General features: G+C 47.2%; 2 protein-coding genes across 2 annotated transcripts; one reads left to right on the forward strand and one right to left on the reverse strand.

The window, feature by feature from the left end:
- The first annotated feature begins 9,851 nt into the window (after positions 1-9,851).
- On the forward strand, positions 9,852-12,517 carry JTB (jumping translocation breakpoint). The gene is made up of 6 exons (XM_066362424.1): positions 9,852-10,009; positions 10,218-10,325; positions 10,485-10,522; positions 10,701-10,780; positions 11,709-11,788; positions 12,196-12,517. Exons 2-6 carry the CDS (start codon positions 10,237-10,239, stop codon positions 12,350-12,352), a joined length of 444 nt encoding a protein of 147 aa, XP_066218521.1. The 5' UTR covers positions 9,852-10,009; positions 10,218-10,236; the 3' UTR covers positions 12,353-12,517.
- Positions 12,518-12,653: 136 nt separating this feature from the next.
- CREB3L4 (cAMP responsive element binding protein 3 like 4) lies at positions 12,654-20,906 on the reverse strand. Its single transcript, XM_066364059.1, is given in 13 exon segments — positions 12,654-13,105; positions 13,260-13,374; positions 13,512-13,605; positions 13,711-13,780; positions 13,906-14,011; positions 14,125-14,232; positions 14,344-14,405; positions 17,333-17,364; positions 17,366-17,853; positions 18,788-18,828; positions 18,831-18,958; positions 19,379-19,566; positions 20,871-20,906. Coding segments are annotated over 13 exon segments (1,788 nt in total). The 3' UTR covers positions 12,654-12,785.
- Positions 20,907-21,397: the final 491 nt, after the last annotated feature.

The following is a 21,397-nucleotide window of genomic DNA, read 5'->3' on the forward strand; positions in this document are numbered from 1 at the left end:
CGACCTGTAACGGTGAGGTCATCAGTTCAAAACCCTGGGCTTGTCCAGTCAAGATACATACAGTAAGCAGTTAACTGAACAACTAAAATGAAACAACTATGAGTTGATACTCCTTGTCCACAATCCCCCTCTTCTTTCTGTAAAATCAATCAAAATCTTTTAAAAAAGAGAAAAAGAAAATTCTTACATGGTCTGTGTTTCTGGGAGGCTGCAGATATATATATGTAAATCTAGGAGGAAAACTCTTGTGACAGAATGAGAATAATCACTATTACCAGACAGTAAAGGACAAATCCAAAGTGTGAGTCAAGTCACTGAAGTTCTGGATATATATCCAAGTTTAACTCCATGGAGATGGAAAACAGGCCAAAATCTTTGTCCTGGAAGTTTAAAGTCTGGACTCAAGCTTCAGCTCTCACTCACTAGCTGGATGATCCTGGACAAGTCACTTATCCTCTGAGCTTACAAATATAGGGATAATACCTATAGGGATAATTCCCACTCTGATACCTTAGGATTACTGAGAAGAATCAAATGAGCTAATTGTTTAATTCAAGAAGTATGACTCCTGACCTGTGGTGGCGCAGTGGATCAAGTGTCAACCTGGAACGCTGAGGTTGCTGGTTTGAAACGCTGGGCTTGCCTGGTCAAGGCACATATGGGAGTTGATGCTTCCTACTTCTCTATCCCATCTCTCTCTCCTCTCTCTCTAAAGATGAATAAGTAAAATCTTTTTTAAAAATTAAAAAAGAAAAGGTATGACAACTAGGCCTGTGGTGGTGCAGTCGACTTGGAAAGCTGAGGTCACCCGTTTGAAACCCTGGACTTGCCCAGTCAAGGCACATGTGACAAATAATCAATGAACAACTGAAGTGAAGCAACTATGAGTTGATACTTCTCACTACCCCCTCTCCTCTTTTGTAAAATCAATAAACAAAAAATATGACAGAGGCCCTGGTAGGTTACCTCACTAGGTTAGAGTGTCTTCCCTGAAATACTAAGGTTGTGGGTTTGATCCCCAATCAGTACATATAGGAAGCAACTGATGTATGCACAACTAAGTGGAACAACAAATGAATGCTTCTCTCTCTCTCTTCTTTCCTCTCTGTCTCTAAAAATCAAGCAATAAAAAACAAAACAAAAAATTATTTAAAAAGTATGACAGAGGCCCTGGCCGGTTGGCTCAGCGGTAGAGCGTCGGCCTGGCGTGCGGGGGACCCGGGTTCGATTACCGGCTAGGGCACATAGGAGAAGCGCCCATCCCCCTCCCCTCCTTCTTCTCTGTCTCTCTCCTCCCCTCCCGCAGCCAAGGCTCCATTGGAGCAAAGATGGCCCAGGCGCTGGGGGTGGCTCCTTGGCCTCTGCCCCAGGCTCTAGAATGGCTCTGATCAAGGCAGAGCGATGCCCCCGGAGGGGCAGAGCATCGCCCCCTGGTGGGCAGATCGTCGCCCCTGGTGGGCGTGCCGGGTGGATCCTGGTGGGGCGCATGCGGGAGTCTGTCTGACTGTCTCTCCTCGTTTCCAGCTTCAGAAAAGAAAAGAAAAAAAAAAAAAAAAAGTATGACAGAGTATACCATATACCCATGTCTTTCCCTTCCTCCTCTTGTTCCACCACAGGCTTGCATATCCTAAACCAGGGGTCCCCAAACTTTTTACACAGGGGGCCAATTCCCTGTCCTTCAGACCGTTGGAGGGCCGGACTATAAAAAAAACTGAACAAATCCCTACGCACACTGCACATATCTTATTTTAAAGGGAAAAAAAATGGGAACACATACAATATTTAAAATAAAGAACAAGTAAATTTAAATCAACAAACTGACCAGTATTTCAGTGGGAACTATGAGCCTGCTTTTGGCTAATGAGATGGTCAATGTGCTCCTCTCACTGACCACCAATGAAAGAGGTGCCCCTTCCGGAAGTATGGCGGGGGGCCGGATAAATGGCCTCAGGGGGCCGCAGTTTGGGGACCTCTGTCCTAAACACTAAGTTTGCCCCAAGACTTGCAACCAGGCAAGCAATGGGCAGTGGCAACTTATATCAGGCCTACCCCCGAACCTGTCTCCAAGGCCCTCTTTTCTCCGACTCTCCACTTAGCTGACAGCAGCCCACCTCAGTTCACTTCTCTATAACATTTCTTTATTTTTAAAAAAATATTTTAGTTATTGATTTTAGAGAGATTAGAGAGAGAGAAAGGGGGAGGAAAGGGAAGCAACAACTGCAGCTGCCTCTCACACGTTCTTTGACCGGGCAAGCTGGGGCCTCAAATCAGGGGCCTCAGTATTCCAGGTTGTCGCCCGTCCACTGTGCCACCACAGGTCAGGCGCCTAGAACATTTCTAGACAGCCAAAGCAGCCCTGCTAGGCTCTCCTGTTGCTTCTTCTATCCTAAACCCTTCCTTGTTTCAACGTCCCCGGCTTTAATAAATGTACTCTCAAAATTAAAAAAATAAATTATATATATAGCGGAGATTGGAAGAGGCAGGTCCAGTCTTAAAATGGAGGTAACACCACCACTGTTGTCCCCAGTCTTACTCTGGTCACCAGAGCCACTAGGGGTGTGGGGGTGAAGGGAGGGAGATCTGAAGTAAGCAGAGTGGTTGAGAAAACTTTATTGGTGGTTTGGTTTGAGCTTTGAAACTACATATGATTATTTAACAGAACATGTTGAAATGGTGCACACTCAAAGACTATGTAGCAATGAGACACCCCCCAAAAATAACAAAACGTTCCTGGTGCTTTAGTTCTGTGACTTACTCTTGTGTTGGAGAAGTGGATGCAGCAATGTGTGCTCCACCACACAAGGTTGATGGTGTGTAGTGGAATCAAAGAGAACTTTGATTTCAAGAAAGAATTCTGGAAAGCCTGGTGCCCATCTAACAGTGAAGAAAATTTTTGTACAGAAGAATATAATTTCAGAGATTACTTTGAAAATATGGCAAGAGTGCCTCACCTGTGGTGGTGCAGTGGATAAAGCATCGACCTAGAATGCTAAGGTCACTAGTTTGAAACCCCAGGCTTGCCCAGTCAAGGCACACATGGAGAAGCAACTATGAGTCGATTCTTCCTGTACCTTGCCCTTGCATCTCTCTCCTTTCTCTAAAATCAACAAGTAAAGTCTTTTTTTTTTTTTTTTTTTTGGAGGGGACAGATAGGAACAGACAAGAAGGGAGAGAGATGAGAAGCATCAACTCATAGTTGTGGCACCTTAGTTGTTCATTGATTGTTTTCTCATACGTGCCTTGACTGGGGGTGGGGGGGGGCTCCAGCTGAGCCAGTGACCTCTTGCTTAAGCCAGCGACTTTTGGGCTCAAGTCACAACCTCGGGGTTTCAAACCTGGGTCCTCAGTGTCCCAGGGTAATGCTTTATCCACTGCGCCACCACCTTGTCAGGCAACAAGTAAAGTCTTAAAAAAAAAAAGCCCTTGCCAGTTTGCTCAGTGGTAGAGCATCAGCTTAGTGTATGGATGTCCCGGGTTCGATTCCTGGTCAGCGCACACAGAAGTGCCCATCTGCTTCTCTATCCTTCCCCCTCTAGCTTCTCTCTCTCTCTCTTTCTCCCTCTTCCCTTTCTTTCCTGCAGCTATGGCTCAATTGGAGCGAGTTGGTGAGTTGGCCTCAGGCACTGAGGATGGCTTCATGGCTTCTGCCTCAGACACTAGGAGGGGCTCAGTTACTAAGCAACAGCGCAATACCCCAGATGGGCAGAGCATCTCCCCCTAGTGGGCTTGCTGGGTGGATCCCAGTGGGGGCGCATGTGGGAGTCTTTCTCTCTGCCTCTCCTCCTCTCACTAAATAAAAAAGAAAAAAGTATGGCAAGGTTGAAATAGAAGTTATGAAGGACAGGTAGAGTGGGGGAAAAAAGAGGATTTACTATTGTAATTTTTTTTTAGATTAAAAATTTTTTTTCCAGCCCTAAATTTTTTTCCTGGCTGTCTCAGTAGTAGAGCATCATCCCTGCATGTGGAAGTCCCAGGTTCGATTTCCAGTCAGGGCACACAGGAGAAGTGACCATCTGCTTCTCCACCCTTCCCTCACCCCTTCCCTCTCTTTCGTTCTCTCTCTCTCTCTCTCTCTCTCTCTTTTTCTCTCGTTCCTTTTCTCTCTTCCCATCCTGCAGCCATGGCTCGAATGGTTTAAGTAAATTGGCCCTGGGCGCTAAGGATGGCTCCATGGCCTCGCCTCAAGCACTGGAATAGCTCAGTTGTCCCAGATGGGCAGAACATTGCCCTGTAGGGGGCTTATCGAATGGATCCTGGTTGGGGCACATGCTTCCCTGCCAAACCCACTTCTCACTTAATAAAAAAAAAATTCCCATTGATTTGAGAGAGAGAGAGAGAAGCATCCACTTGGTTCTATTTAGTTGTTGAATTTAGTTGTACCCTCATTGATTGCTTCTACTAGTGCCCTGAGCTGACATCAAACCATGACCTCAGTGTACCAGGATGACATTTTATTCATTGACCCACCTGGCTAGAGCCACTGTTGTAGTTTTTTTGTTTTTGGCACCCCCCACCCATTGATTTGAAGGAGGAGGGATGGAGAGAAAGAGAGGGAGAGAAGCATCAACTTGTTGTTCCTCTTAGTTGTGCACTCATTGGTTGCTTCTATTATGTGCACTGAGCAGAGATCAAACCTGTGACATCAGCATACAGGGACAATGCTCTATCTACTGAGCTACCATTGTAACTTTTGATAATCATGATATAGTTGATAAAATTGTTGTTCAGAAATATACTGTTGGTCCTGGCTGGGTAGGTCAGTTGGTTAGAGTGTCCTCCTGCCATGCTAAGGTTGAGGTTGCAGATTCAGCCCCTGGTCAGGGCACATACAAGAACAAACCAATTAAGAGTGTCGTCTGGAAACTACAAGGTTGCAGTTTTGATCCCTGGCACACTAGGATGCAACCAAAGAATGCACGGCTGAGTGGGACAACAAATGAATGCTTCCCTTACCCTTCCCCTCTCTGTTCCTTTCTCTCTCTCTCTCTCTCTCTCTAAAAATCAATAAAAATTAAGGCCTTCCCAGACAGCTCAATTGGTTCGAGCATCGTCCCAGAAGACAGAGGTTGCAAGTTCAATTCCTCAGTCAGGGCACATACAGGAGCAGCTCAATGTTTCTGTCTCTCTCTACCTCTCTCTCAAAATAAATAAATAATTAAAAATAGAATCAAACCACAATGGCATGAATAAGTGGAACAGCAAGTCAATGTTTCTCTCTGTCTTTGTCTCTCTTCCTCTCTCTAAAAATAGATTTTAGGCCTGACCTGTGGTGGCGCAGTGGATAAAGCGTCGCCCTGGAAATGCTGAGGTCGTCGGTTTGAAACCCTGGGCTTGCTTGGTCAAGGCACATATGGGAGTTGATGCTTCCAGCTCCTCCCCTCCTTCTCTCCCTCTGTCTCTCTCTCCTCTCTGTCTCTCCTCTCTAAAATGAATAAATAAAATTTATAAATAAATGAAAACATTTCTTTAAAAAAAAAGCTTATAAAAATAGATTTTAAAAAATTATTAATGGACATATTATAAAGTGAAAAAAGCCCTTCCTAAACAAGAAATACACCCTGCTGGATCTCAAAGAGGTTGTGGAGGTGGATTTATAGGTACTGGAGGTAACTTTGGCTGTGGTGGAAAAGACTTTGGTGATAGAGGTGGCAGCAGAAGTAATTATAGAGGTGATAGTGGCAACTATGGCAGTGGTCCTGGGTATAGTAGTAGAGAGGAGGCTATGGTCATGGTGGACCAGAATATGGAAACCAAAGTGGTGGATATGGTGGTGGTATATATGATGATTACAATGAAGGGACGAATTTGGCAGTACTATGGTGGCAGTGGTGGGAACTATAATGATTCTGGAAATCACAGTGGACAACAGCAATCAAATTATGGACTAATAGCCCTGACCAGATAGCTCAATTGGTTAGAGCATTGTCCTGATAAGCAAAGGTTGCAGGTTCAATCCCCAGTCAGGGCACATACAGGAACAGTATGCTTCTGTTTCTGTCTCTCCCTCTCCCACTTCTTCTCTTTCTAGAATCAATAAATTAAAAATTTAAATTACGGACTGATGAAGGAGGACAGTTTTGGTAGAAGAGATTCATCCCACCTGACCAGGCGGTGGCGCAGTGGATAGAGCGTTGGACTGGGATGCGGAGGACCCAGGTTCGAGACCTCGAGGTCGCCAGCTTGAGCGCAGGTTCATCTGGTTTGAGCAAAGCTCACCAGCTTGGACCCAAAGTTGCTGGCTCGAGCAAGGGGTTACTCAGTCTGCTGAAGGCCTGTGGTCAAGGCACGTATGAGAAAGCAATCAATGAACAACTAAGATGTCAAAACAAAAAACTAATGATTGATGCTACTCATCTCTCTCCGTTCTTGTCTGTTCCTATCTATCCCTCTCTCTGACTCTCTCTGTCTCTGTAAAAAAAAAAAAAGAGATTCATCCCTATGGTGGTGGTTATGGATCTGGTGGTGGAAGTGGTGGATGTGGTAGCTAAAGGTTCTAAAAACTCAGCAGAACCTGACCTGTGGTGGCATGGTGGATAAAGCATTGACCTGGAATGCTGAGGTCCCTGGTTCGAAGCCCTGGGCTTGCCTGGTCAAGGGACACATGGGAGTTGATGCTTCCTGCTCCTCTCCTCTCCTCTTCTCTCTTTCTCTCTCTCTCCTCTTTAAAACAAATCAACAAACAAACACTCAGCAGAAAGAGAGAGCAAGAGTTGTCAGGAAAGCTGTAGGTTATGTACTTTGAGACAGTGATCCCAAATGCATGAGAAGAACCGTAAAAATCTGCCACAGAAGGAATGATGATCCATAGTCAGAAAAGATACTGCAGCTTAAACAGGAAACCCTTCTTGTTCAGGATTGTCATGGCCACAATTTGCAAAAAGCACAACTGCTGATTCATGCAATGTAGTGTAAATTAGATGTCATTCCTGAGGTCCTTTATCTGTCATAGCTTGTTTTTCCCATTACATCAGGTATATGATCTGTAAATTGTAGTAGTGGTACCAGGCATAAAAAAAAATAAGAAAAATTATATATTTTTTTACAGAGACAGAGAGTGAGTCAGAGAGAGGGATAGACAGGGATGGAGAGAGATGAGAAGCATCAATCATTAGTTTTTCATTGCGCGTTGCAACACTTTGTTCATTGATTGCTTTCTCATATGTGCCTTGACTGTGGGCCTTCAGCAGACCGAGTAACCCCTTGCTGGAGCCAGGGACCTTGGGTTCAAGCTGGTGGGCTTTTTGCTCAAAACAGATGAGCCTACGCCCAAGCTGGTGACCTCAGGGTCTCGAACCTGGGTCCTCTGCATTCCAGTCCGATGCTCTATCCATTGCGCCACCGCCTGGTCAGGCAAAATAAGAAATTTTTTTTTTTTGGTATTTTTCTGAAGCTGGAAACGGGGAGAGACAGTCAGACAGACTCCCGCATGCGCCCTACCGGGATCCACCCGGCACGCCCACTAGGGGGCGATGCTCTGCCCACCAGGGGGCGATGCTCTGCCCCTCTGGGGCGTCGCTCTGCCGCGACCAGAGCCACTCTAGCGCCTGGGGCAGAGGCCAAGGAGCCATCCCCAGCGCCCGGGCCATCTTTGCTCCAATGGAGCCTTGGCTGCGGGAGGGGAAGAGAGAGACAGAGAGGAAGGAGGGGGGGGCGGGGGTGGAGAAGCAAATGGGCGCTTCTCCTATGTGCCCTGGCCGGGAATCGAACCCAGGTCCCCCGCACACCAGGCCGACGCTCTACCGCTGAGCCAACCGGCCAGGGCAAGAAATTTTTAACTTAAGGCCCTGACGGGTGGCTCAGCGGTAGTGCGTTGGCCTGGCATGTGGAAATCTCAGGTTCAATTCCCGGTCAGGGCACACATCTGCTTCTCCACCCCTATCCTCTTCCCCCTCTCTCTCTCCTCCCCCTTCCTGTGGCCAGGGCTCAAATGGTTTGAGCAGATTGGCCCCAGGCGCTGAGGATGGTTCCATGGCCTCTGCCTCAGGCTCTAAAATAACTGGTTGCAGCCCTGGCCGGTTGGCTCAGCGGTAGAGCGTCGGCCTAGCGTGCGGAGGACCCAGATTCGATTCCCGGCCAGGGCACATAGGAGAAGCGCCCATTTGCTTCTCCACCCCTCCGCCGCGCTTTCCTCTCTGTCTCTCTCTTCCCCTCCCGCAGCCAAGGCTCCATTGGAGCAAAGATGTCCCGGGCACTGGGGATGGCTCTGTGGCCTCTGCCTCAGGCGCTAGAGTGGCTCTGGTCGCAACATGGCGACGCCCAGGATGGGCAGAGCGTCGCCCCCTGGTGGGCGTGCCGGGTGGATCCCGGTCGGGTGCATGTGGGAGTCTGACTGTCTCTCCCTGTTTCCAGCTTCAGAAAAGAAAAAAAAAAAATTACTGGTTGCAACAGAGCAGCGGCCCCAGATGGGCAGAATATTGCTTACTAGGGGAATTGTCGGTGGATCCCAGTTGGGGTGCATGCGGAGTCTGTCTGCCTCCCTGCCTCTCATTTAAGTAGAAAAACAAAAGAAAAAAAGAAAAAGAAATTTTTAACTTAAAAAAAAGCATGATGAAAGTGTGAGACGATATAGAGAAGAGTAAGTACACATTTCATTTACACCAAAAAAGAAAATCATGCCTGACCAGGCAGTGGCACAGTGAATAGAGCGTCGGACTGGGATGCAGAACACCCAGGTTTGAGACCCCGAGATCACCAGCTTGAGCACGGGCTCATCTCGTTTGAGCAAGGCTCACCAGCTTGAGCCCAAGGTCGCTGGCTCCAGCAAGGGGTCACTCAGTCTGCTGTAGCCCCCAGCGAAGGCACATATGAGAGAGCAATCAATGGACAACTAAGGTGCTGCAACAAAGAATTGATGCTTCCCATCTCTCTCCCTTCCTGTCTGTCTGTCCCTATCTGTGCCTCCCTCTGTCTCTGTCACACCCACACACAAAAAGAAAATGTGCATTAGCATTTCCATTTTATCCATAACACTGAGAGCCAGATACCATCCAAAAGTCATATAGCTAATAAGCATCTGAACCTAGATAGACTCAACACTTGTTGGATTTCAAATCTCACGCTCTTCTTATTGCTCTAATGATTATTCCATTAAGTAGGAGCAAGGGAGAGCTGAGAATAAATATTTGAGGCAGTTATTCAAGGACCAGTTCTGGCAAACAATTAACATGAAAGAAGGTGATGTGTGAGTAGAGCTGAGTGGGCGCCCCGAGGTAAGAAAAGGCTTTATGTTTACCATGGGTCTTCATAATTCCTGCTCCAGGAGGGAGAAGGAAGTCTCTGGACCACCAATCCAGCTTCTCCCCTTAACCATCTTGGGAGGAAGAATTGATAAAAGAAAAGAGTGTAAGAGGCCCTGGTGGGTGGCTCAGTGGATAGAGCATTAGTGGTACGGAGATTCTGGGTTCGATTCCCAGTTAGGGTACAAAGAAGCAATCATCTGCTCTGTCTCCCCTTTTTATCCTCCGGAGGATAGCTCGGTACTTGAGCATCGCCCCAGAAGGGGTTGCCTGTAGATCTGGTGGGGGCACATACTGGAGTCTGTCTCACTATCTCCTCTCCTCTCACTTAATAATGATAATAATAATAAGCATAATAAAGGCTGAAGCTGAATGGTAAGTCCTAGGGTCTTAAGGAAAAAGTGCAAAGTCCTGAGAAGGTGACGTATGGTTCCTTTCTGCGTCTTGCTCCTCACCTAGCCCAAATGGGCAAACAAGTGACAGGCCAGGGAGCAACAAACCCAGAACACAGCTTCACCACCTCAATTTCCTCCATCCCACAAAAGACTTCCAGGACCATAATGCAACGGTGCGCGGAGCCAATGAGCCACATCTCGCCGCACAGACGCAGTGAGAGCAGCGCGAGCGGTGTCATCAAGCCTGTAATACAAGGTCCAGCAGGCAACTCGCGCGGCTCCACTGTCTATCAACCCAGCTCTGGAAAACCCGGCCCTGCGTTCGGGTCCCCCGAACACTCTCGGGGCAAGATGGCTGTTCCTGGAGCTGAAGCGGAGGTGAAGGGGTGCTAGGCGTACCACCCTATCCAATAAACGATTGGCTTTTCTCGTCGTGACCATGGGGACCTCAGAGCCTTTGACCTGAGGCAACCCCAGCATTTCACAGTTTTAACCTGGAACCTCCTGGAAGGCTGCATAGTGAGCGCTTCCTCTGCACTCCAACCCAGGCGCGAGGCCAGTCAAGCAGACCTTTCTGTCCCGACAGGTACGACGCTGAGCACTCCATGCCTGCCGGCGCGGGGAGGCATGGCCTCCCTCAGGGCCGCCACCTCTACTGGTTGCTCAGCGTGTTCATGTTCACCTTAAAGCTCTGGTAAGGAGGGGCTGAGGGCAAGGGGGAAAGCAGGGGACAGAAGATTGGATAGTCCCTGCCCCCAGGAACGAGGGGGATCGTGTACCTCGACCGCGGGGGTGGAGGAGTTTCCTATTTTCTGACTTCTGACTTCTACCCTTTTTACCCTCACCGCTGCAGCCAAGCAGAGGCTCCGGTGCGGGAGGAGAAGCTTTCAGGTGGGTGATGGTCTGGGAACCCGACGTCCCCATAGTTTTTGACATCGTCCCATATACCAAGAGCCTAATGGAAAGGGGCAGCACCACGTGGAATGAGGGCATTCAGTTTTGCTGGGAAATTTGATGGTAGAACCGTTTCTGAATGAAGTCTTGGGCTGGCATTTTTCTCCCCTTTTAGTGAGCACCTCAAGTTTGCCATGCTGGCAGGTGGAAGAGTTTGTGGCAGAAGAATGTACTCCATGTTCTAATTTCCAGGCTGTGAGTATCTGTTTTCTCTCCCTTTTTTTGACATCTAATCAGTATCTAAGTTTAGTTTTTTCTTGACTAATATAAAAATTTATTTAACAAAAGCTCAATATGAAAATGTACACTTGATTTTTATATTGTAGAAAAACAAGTGCTGTGGAAAGGGGACATGAAAAGCAGTTGATTTCTCTGGTGAACACAGTCACTCTTCATACTCTTCCCAGGCTTCTGACATAATGATGACACTATTTCCTCCTATTACCATCATTCCAGTAGTGTTCTGTTGCCCACTAGTTGCCATCTCTACACATTCATTGATCACAAGATTCATAAAGGGATCAAATCCCTGTGCTGTTCCTTGGACATCTTGGACATGTCTGTCTCCAATTAATTTCAACAATAACTTCTTTTTTTTCCCCACTAATGATAACTTCTTGTCCATAAAATTTTTAATTCGGGAAGGTGAGCTTTGCTTTACTCATGGTGTCTACTGAGAGAGCTCAAAGATGTCTCCAAATGAAATTTGTGCCCTCTCTCACACTCCTACCACAGCTCCTTAGTCTTACTAAGTATGCTGTTGCATTGTCATTTGTCTTTTTACTGATATATGTCCATATCTGAACTTGTCTTCCCTCTGAAAATGTGCCCTTTCCAAGTTAATGGCAACATTCAGCTAGTAACCATGTTCTGTTCATTTTTAATCCAGTAGGCTCTGGAATCCATCCCTGCCTCCCCTGGACTATTGTCTTTGAAGTATTCTAATACATATTCCTACTCATACAGTCCCCACCTTCACCACTGCCATTAGAATTATTCATTAGTTCTCTGTTGCCTACCAACTCTGAGCAATAGCACTTGGGCATCTGCCCATTGTGAATGGTAGCCTTACTGCTTCTCCTGCCCCTTCCTAACATGTGCTTTGGTCCTTTTCTCCTGGCAGAAAACCATCCTTGAATGTAGTTCCACAGGGTTTGTGGAGAAAATCACATGCCACTTATCTAAGAGGATTGAGTTCAAAAGGCAAGTGCTATTTGTCTTCTTGAAATCTCCTAGATCACTTCCTTTGCTCCTGTGACCTTAGGTAGATAGCCCCACCTCTTCTTGATTTTGAGGTAGTGTGGAATACTGGAAGGAGAAAGGCATTTGGAACCAAATTACTGCAGCCCAAGTCCCAGCTCTACTCCCATTGCTATATTATTGGCCATGTTTTCTCATTAGTAAAATTGGTCAATACTTACTCTGCTTATCTCACCAGAAAGTAAGTTAAACAGTACATTTGAGTGGGATTTATGAACTGTGAACAAAGTTGACTGACTGGTTTTCTCTTTTCCCCTTGGATGTATGTTGGTTAGGCTGTAGTAGAAGGGATATTAGAGGGAGAGGCTGTCTGGCCTTCCCTGGGAATAACTGTTTCTTCCTACCCTCAGTTGCCGCTGGGCTCTGATGGAACAACACTTATTCTGGAAATTTGAAGGGGCTGTCGTGGGTATGGCCTTGGTCTTCGCTTGCCTTGTCATCGTTCGTCAGCGACAGCTGGACAGAAAGGCTCTGGAAAAGGTCCGGAAGCAAATTGAATCCATATAGCTACCTTTTATCCTTTTACAGGGGTTTTAAAGACCCTACCCCGGCAGAGAAAGTGGAATGGACTGACTTGTGCCCCTGGTATTTTTTTGGGGGGGAAAAAAAACAACTTTCTTCCATCTTCCTCATCTAGATCATTAATGAGCAGAATAAAAAGAGTTAAATAGCTTCCTTCCCTACTGTGATTTGGTTTGGGGCAGGAAGTCCTGAAGGCAGAGAGGGAAAGGGGGTGGCAGCCTTAGGCGCCAGTTTATCAAGTACTTGTCTTTCCCTCCTACGACTTATTTAAAACTCTGGGATAAAATTTCAGCAAAAAAAAGTTGATTTCTCAGCAACCATTTCTATTTCCCCTCAACCTTATCTCCAAAGAAGAAATAAAATCACATATACATAGCAAAAATATCTGAGGTGCCACCTTACATAGGCAGACTTGGCCTCAGGGCATCCTGGTATGACCCCCAACGCCAAAGAACCCTGAGTGGGAAGCCCAGAGGGAAGCAGAGCCATAGGGAAGTCCTGGATTCTTTACATGGTTGGGTAGTGAGTTAGAACATGTTGCAGCTCCCAGCGCATCTGCATGCAGCAGAGTTCTGACATGCCCACTGGGGCCTGTCTTCCCTGTCATCTCTTCAAGCAGTGTCCCTGTTGAGCCACTTGCACTCTTGGCCCTAGGTGGCCCCCTCAATGTGGACTCTACCTCTGGGGTCTCTGAATTTTCTGTTATGTCCTTGTGAGTCAGGATATTTCTGGAAATCACTGTGGGGTGTAGGTAAAAGGGCAGTAGTAATAAAGTGCCTCCTTGGCTGGGAAATCCTAGATAGGACAGGCCTTCCCACCTCTTAACTACCCTGGAGAACACACTCACTTGCTCACCAGGTAAAAGGAGTCCCTGCCTGCCTTTGCCTCTCACCTCCATGAGGCTGATATTCCTCAGACCCAGCTTCTGGAAGACCTTGAAAAGGGCTGAAACTGGGCAGTATGATGAGAGCCAAGGAAAAAGAAGGATCAGGGATTAGACATTTGGGCTGTGAGGACAATAAAGGAAGGTAGCAAAAGGCATTTGGAGTCGTCATGGATGAGAAGATTCACATGGCTTGGGAGTATGGGTATCAAGACAGAGTGTGACAGAGAGGATAGAAGTAGGGGGAGACGGGAAGTAGACAAATGGTACCAGAACACAAGTGCTGGTCTGGGCAGCTTTATTGGAAGTTTGAGTTATGAGCATCTGCTGCTGGCGGAGTTGAGTCACCGGGGAGCTGGGAAAGGAGAAAGGATGAATTAGATCTGGAAACCAAGGCCCAAGAATGGTGCCCCTTTGTACTGCACACTTCCCCCAATGTGCATACTATGCTTTCACTCACATGTCGTACCTCTCAACCTCCTGGACTTTTTTCTGTAGTTCCTGGTTCTGTGCAGAACAAGCAGCCACCCCTAAGGAGTTTGGAAAAGTAGAACAAGGTTCTGTCATTATGGGGGTCCCTGACCTTGCCTGCCTTGGTAAGGGAGGGGCCCAGACCTGGCCCATAGGAAGACAGAAATGTGAGTTCAAACATACCTGCTCTCTAGTCCATCAATGTACTCTTTCTTCCACTGCCGACTGTCCTGAGCTGACTGCTTGTTAGGGATTTTCCTCCTCACCTACTTGAGGACCCTCTCCTCTGCCTGGGGCCCCAAGGTGCGTCAATCCTGGGTCTTTAGCCTTCCCCAGCTCTCCAGTTCTCTCCTGTGATCCTGGCTCCTCAGAGCCATGGTGGGACCACTGAGTGGTGGCACACTTTGGGGAAGCATGTTAGCTTGGTGAGGGGCAGATGAGAGGGCAGGGAAATCCTTTCCTAGCCCAGCAGACACTTCTCATTTGTCAGGAACAAGGTTTGACAGAGCAGCTGGTGGAGGACAGGAGATGAGAGTAGGGAGAGGGTCATCCCATTTCTAGTACCCCAGCCACCCCTTACACTCCTTCTAGAGTTTCCCATTTGCACTGAGGAATAACTAACCATGAAATGAAATGAGGGCAGAGACCTTAATTCAGACAGGCCCTGGATCATACCCAAAGGGACTTTGCTGAGGCTGAGAAGGGAGAGGAGGTGGTTTTATCATATCCTTTGACCACAGATTCTGGACCTTAGCATGCTGAGCAAGCTGGGGGGGTCTGTTCTGGTTCACATCTCCCCAAATCTTATGGGTATTTGAAAAATGTGGAGTAACTCACTAAGGTATGGTTTGCTCAATCTTCCAGCAGGCAAATGAACCACTTTCAGCTATTAATTTCTGTTTGGCAGCCTATGTTATCTAGTGACCTGTCAATCACAGGGAGCTCCCTGGGCAGTGGCCCATTCTCCCCAATGGTCTGATCTTCAGTTTTCAGATTAAATCTCTGTTCCTTGTCAAAGAACTTCCTAAGTCAACCAGACTGAATGACATCTCTTAACTAAGTATTTGGGGAGGGGAAGCAATTTCTCAGTCTGTTGAGATCTTGCTTCCAGGCATATCCTGTGTTTGGCTCCAATAAATTATTATAAAAATTTGCGTGTGTGTACACACACACACATCACACATCACACACACACACACACACACACACACACACACACACACACACACGACCCTGGCCAGATAGCTTGGTTGGTTAGAGCATTGTCCCCATTTGCTGGTTAAATCCCAGGTCAGGGCACATATAGGAACAGATTGATGTTCTGTTTGTCTCTCTTCCTTCCTCTCTCTCTAAAATTAATCAATAAATAAAATACATATATACATATATATATACATATATGTGGAGGGTAGACAGTATCTGGTTAATGTGAGCCCATCAACTGAGTGACTTTATTCCTAATTCCTTCTTTAAATATATGCTTCAGTTTGTGGTTTAGGAATTTGCTTTTGCCTTTCACTTTTTGCTATCTCTGCCTTTTTTTTTCTTTGAGAGAGAAAGATAGGAAGGGAGAGAGAAGAAAAGCATCAACTCATAGTTGCAGCACTTCAGTTGTTAATTGATTGCTTCTCACACATGCCTTGACCAAGGTGCTCTAACTGAACCAGTGACCCCTTGCTCATGCCAGCAGCCATGGGATCACGTCAATGAGCCCATGCTCAAGCCACCAACCTCGGGGTTTCGAACCTGGGACCTCAGCATCCCAGGTCAATGCTTTATCCACTGTGCCACCACTGATGAAGCAATCTCTGCCTTTTTATTTCTTTTCTTTCTTCTTTTAAAATAAACTTTATTTCAGAAGTTTTAGATTTACAGAAAAACCACAAACATAGTGTAGAGATTATCTCTGCCTTTTTCCAGTGTTCCCTTCTTGTTCCTTTGACTATTTGGTGGAACTATATTAGAGGGTGTACCTCCTGATACACCTAATCAAAATCTGTGAGAATGAGGCCTAAATGGTTTTATTTTAAAAAACAAAACCACAGCCTGACCAGGCAGTGGGTGGTACATTGGATGGAATGTTGGCCTGGGATGCTGAGGACCCAGTTTCAAAACCCTGAGATCCCTGGTTTGAGTGCGGGCTCAGCAGCTTGAGCACAGCATCACCAGCTTATGTGTGGGATCACAGACATGACCCCATGGTTGCTGGCTTGAGCCTAAAGGTTGCTGGCTTGAAGCCCAAGGTCAGTGGCTTGAGCCTAAGGTCGCTAGCTTGAGCAAGGGATCACTGGCTTGGCTGGTTCCCCCAGTCAAAGCACATATGAGAAAGCAATCAATGAACAACTAAGGTGCCTAAACTATGAGTTGATGTTTCTCATCTCTCTCCCTTCCTGTCTGTCTATATCTCTCACTAAAAAAAAAAACCCAAACAAACCAAAAAAAAAACACAAAACACAAATTCCCCAGTGTTTTGATGCACAGTTAAGTTTGGATGTTTTAAACATTTTAAGGCCCCTCAACCCAACATTTTAAGGTACTTGGCTCCTGGTCCAGCTTCAATCACCAATTTCTAGAACCTGTTCCCTGCTTTTTGCACACAACAAGTTCTTTCCAGGATAAAGACAAGGTTCCCTCCTTACCCCACAGAGGAACCTGACCAGCTATCCTTGGGAAGTTAGATGCCTACTGGACAATTGTTTCCTTGGAAACATAGTTGCACAGTTGCTTCTTTTATACCCTGTGCTCAGTAACCAGTTGAGATTCCCAGGTGGCCTGTTCCATTTCTGTGTTTTGACCCAAGACTGAGACAATAACTGAACAAACAATGCACACAAGGTTCAGGCTTTCTCCCGAGTCCTCTTCCCTCACCCCACCTCTTGAACTGAATCATTAGCACCTTATCCCCAAGTACTTCAGTTTCCCTTGTTCTTCCCTGCTTTTATTTATTAATATTTTTTTTATTTTTATTTTTTATTCATTATTTTAGAGAGGAGAGAGAGGGGGAGAGAGAGAGAGAGAGAAAGGGGAGGAACTAGAAGCATCAACTCCCATATGTGCCTTGACCAGGCAAGCCCAGGGTTTCGAACCAGCGACCTCAGCATTTCTAGGTAGACACTTTATCCACTGTGCCACCACAGGTCAGGCTATTAATATATTTTTATTTATTTGTTGGTTTTTTTTGTGAGAGAGACAGGAAGGGAGAGATGAGAAGCATCAACTTGTGGTTATGGCATTTTTTAGTTGTTCATTGATTACTTCTCATTTGTGCCTTGACGGGGACTCCAGCTAAACCAGTGACCTCTTGTTTAAGCCAGTGACCTTGGGCTCAAGCCAGTGTCCCCGCACTCAAGCTGGTGAGTCTGTGCTCAAGCTGGCTCCCTCAAAGTTTTGAACCTGGGACCTCAGTGTTCCAAGTTGACACTATCCACTGTGCCACCACCAGTCAGGCTCTTCCCTGCTTTTATATTGTCCATGTCTCCCTGGCTTTCAGACCAGACGCCACAAAAATTGGCAGACAGACGGAGTTCAGCGTCAGTTTTCCCTTCCTTTCCCCCCATCAATGTGGGTATATATGTGTATCAGGGAGGACTGGAACAGGCCAACCCCAAGACTCACCAGGATTGCAGGAAGCACTGGGTTTACATTGCTTAGGCAAGATGTGGGCATGAGCAAGGGGTAGCTCGCTGACCATGCAGGCATCAGGCACCACAGATGGTGGGCTCCTCTGATCTGAGGAAAACAGGTAGCTGGGAGAAAGGAAATGGAAGGTAAACCCTGCTGGCAGCAGGGCCTAGGTAGTGGCACAGATTGGGGAAACCCCCTTAATCACAGGGCTAGGGCTGTATCTGAAGGGCCATTGTCCCCTTTCCACAGAACATTACTGACCCAGCTGAATGGAGATGACCTCTACAGCTGGTGCAGCTTCCTCCTGCATCTTTTCCAGGGCCCCTGCCTCATAAACAACCTCATAGAGGTCCGGGGAACTGGGTGCCTTGGGGACAAGGGGACTGCCTGGACGACCAGGGTCCTCAGAGTTTTCACTGTCACTGCCAGGAGATGCTTCTGAGCAGTACACTTCATTAGGGTCAATGAAAAGCTTTGGGAAGTCTTCAGGCTCACTCTCTTGAAGGCCCTACATTAGAAGAGGGCATATATACACACAGGGAAGAATTCTGGAAGTCTTTCCTGACATCAAACCTGTATTATTCATGTTTCAGTTTCAGTCCTGTCTATCCTTGGACAAAGGACAGTTTATGTCTATTTTAGGGGTACCATCTTCAGTCCTCTTTCCAATTATAGGCTGAAGCCTCTTGGGCTTTTTTTTTTTTTTTTAACAGTCAGAGAGAGGGATAGACAGGGACAGACAGATAGGAATGGAGAGAGATGAGAAGCATCAATCATCAGTTTTTCTTTGTGACACCTTAGTTCATTGATTGCTTTCTCATATGTACCTTGACCGTGGGCCTTCAGTAGACTGAGTGACCCCTTGCTCAAGCCAGCAACCTTGGGTGGTGAGATTTGCTCAAATCAGATGAACCTGTGCTCAAACTGGTGACCTCGGGGTTGTTTTTTTTTGTTTTTTGTTTTCTGAAGCTGGAAACGGGGAGAGACAGTCAGACAGACTCCCGCATGTGCCCGACCGGGATCCACCCAGCACGCCCACCAGGGGGCGATGCTCTGCCCCTCCGGGGCGTCGCTCTGCTGCGACCAGAGCCACTCTAGCGCCTGGGGCAGAGGCCAAGGAGCCATCCCCAGTGCCCGGGCCATCTTTGCTCCAATGGAGCCTTGGCTGCGGGAGGGGAAGAGAGAGACAGAGGGGGGGGGGGTGGAGAAGCAAATGGGCGCTTCTCCTATGTGCCCTGGCCGGAAATCGAACCCGGGTCCCCCGCATGCCAGGCCGACGCTCTACCGCTGAGCCAACCGGCCAGGGCCAACCTTGAGGTTTTGAACCTGGGTCCTCCACATCCCAGTCCGACGCTGTATCCACTGCGCCACCGCCTGGTCAGGCCTCTTGGGCTTCTTATCAGAGTTGTGTTTCAACCCATCCCTACTTCCATTCATCACACACAGGCATGGCCCCCACTGGACTGCCAGCCTTGCTGCCCCATTTTTGCAGCATTGTCACTGGGATTTCTGCAGGTGGACAGTGGAGTCCCAGCTCTAGAAAAAATCCTGTTAAAATATCGTCTGGGGGTTTCAGCCACACGTCCATCAGGTTAGGAGTTCCGAAATCAATCCTGTAGGGAGATGTGAGGTGGGAGAGTTTCAGGAGGATGATGGCGCCCCTTCCACAACAACACACAGAGATACAACTTCTGGCTCCCTCATCCATTACCCCCCTTCCTCACCTGTGCAGCCCCTCAGCTGTTATCCGGAAATCTTGCCTTGTCCTTATCTCTGGTTCAGACGAACAAGCCCCCGAGGTTATTACCTGTTCTGAAAAGCCTGGCCCTGCCAAGCCAGACTAGCCTGTTGTCCGCCCCAAACAGGACGTCTTTTCTTCCCTCCAGGATCTCGTATCCTGGACTTGCCCAGCCAAGCCCCGCCCCCTACCTTACACTCGAAAAGTGGGTTGCACCTAGTCGGAAGCCACAGTAGGGGCGCTGAATGGGGGGGGGGGGGGGGGGTTCAAAAGGCTGTGCGTCCACAAACCACACCTGAGAAAAACAGGCAGTATCGTCCTTTGTGCCTCAGTTTTTCCTAGTGAAAGCAAATTTTCCTGAGGCGGCTCCTCAGAGATAGAGTTGGCTGTGACTGGAGCGCAGGATGTTTGAATGCCTGCTCTGTGACCACCAGTTTTATTAGAAGGAGGCCAAGGCAGGATTGAAAACAATGGAGGAAAGAGCTAACCGTATTGCGAAGATTTTTTGGAGGGTCCCTCCTCCACCTGTGGGTCTCATCCCACATTTGAATCTGATTGGAAGCTGAAGACGTAACGGTTTTGATGGACAGGGCGTTGAGCCAATGGAATTACCCTGTGGAGGCCGGCTTTGCCGTAACTGGTCAGAATTGGCAAGAGTGTAAGGCCAATGGGGCCCGAGCATTTATTTGTCTCGTGGGGGTTGGGGTCTCGACCAGAAGGAGGGTAAAAGCCAGAAAATGAGTTGTGAGGAAGGGGGGAAGTTCAGAGAATTTGGGTAGAGGCTTGGTTTGGTTTCGCTTGCCACGTGACTCATAAACGTAGATTAATACCCAGGCGGGAAGTAAATATCCTGTTAGCTCAGGTTATGTGGCAGAGATTTGATTCAACCCGTGGAAAGTTTCTCAATCGCGGGATGTCAAAATCCGTAGTCTGTATATTATGTTACTGATGAAGAACAGCAGTGATACATGCACACAGAACTGTTAATTAACGGAGGGATTAGAGTCTAGAAAACTACAAAACGTTAAAAATCAGCCAGATTGTTCGGCTGGTTAGACTAGAGCATCCGCCCAAAGCACAGTTCTATCCCAGGTCAGGGCATGTGCAGGAACCGATAGATGTTACTGTCTTTCTCTCCCTTTCCCTTCCTCTCTAGCTAGAATCAATAAATAAAAATATTAAATTAATTTAAAATTAAAAACAACGTTAAAAATGAGTCTGACCGGTAGTGGTGTAGTGAATACAGGGTTGACTTAGGTTCCAAACCTGAGGTCGCGGACTTGAGTGCAGGCTCACAAGCTTTAGCCCAAGGTCTCTGGCTTGAGCAAGGAAGGGGTCACTGGCTTGTTGGAGCCTTCCAGTCAAGGAATGTATGAGAAACAATCAGTGAACAACTAAAGTGCTGCAACTACCAGTTGATGCTTCTCATCTCCCTTTCTCTCTCTTTCTCTCTCTCTCTCAAAAGAAAAAAAAAAGTTAAAAGTCATCATTAGGGTTTGGTGTGTGAATTTGTCTTGTGTGTGATTACCAACCGAGCTGTCCTCAGTGCCTGGGGTTGACACTCGAACCAATCACGCCACTGGCTGTGGGAGAGGTAGAGAAAGAAGGAGGAGAAGGAGAGGAAGAGAAGCAGGCCAATGCTCTGTCTACTGAACCAATGGGCCAGGGTCATCAATAATCTTTAAAAAAAATTTTAATTTATTGGTTCTGCCTGACCAGGCAGTAGGACAGTGGATAGAATGTTAGCCTGGGGCTCTGAGGACCTAGGTTCAAAACCCCAAGGTTGCCAGCTTGTGTGAGGGCTCATCTGGCTTGCTGCGCATTGTCTTACCAGCTTGAGCACATGATTTCTGGCTTGAGTGTGGGGTCATAGACATGACTCCATGGTTGCTGGCTTGAAGCCCAAGGTAGCTGGCTTGAACAAGGGGTCACTGGCTCGGCTATCACCCCACGATCAAGACACATATGAGAAAGCAGTCAATGAACAACTAAGGTGCCGCAACTATGAGTTGATGCTTCTCATATGTCTCCCTTTCTGTTTGTCTGTTTTTGTCCATCCGTCTCTTTTTCTGTCTCTCTCACTAAAAACAAAACCAATTTTTGACCCTGTCCTTGTAGCTCAGTGGTTGGGGCATTATCCTGATATGCCAAGGTTGCAGGTTTGATCCCCTATCAGGGCAAAAAAAAAATCAATATATAGAGATATATAGATATACTGTATAGATATATAATGTTTAATGCCTGACCTGTGGTGGCACAGTGGATAGACCATAGACCTGGAATGCTGAGATCACTAGTTCAAATCCCTGGGCTT

The sequence above is a fragment of the Saccopteryx leptura genome, chromosome 2 (assembly GCF_036850995.1).
Source record: "Saccopteryx leptura isolate mSacLep1 chromosome 2, mSacLep1_pri_phased_curated, whole genome shotgun sequence".
Taxonomy (NCBI): domain Eukaryota; kingdom Metazoa; phylum Chordata; class Mammalia; order Chiroptera; family Emballonuridae; genus Saccopteryx; species Saccopteryx leptura.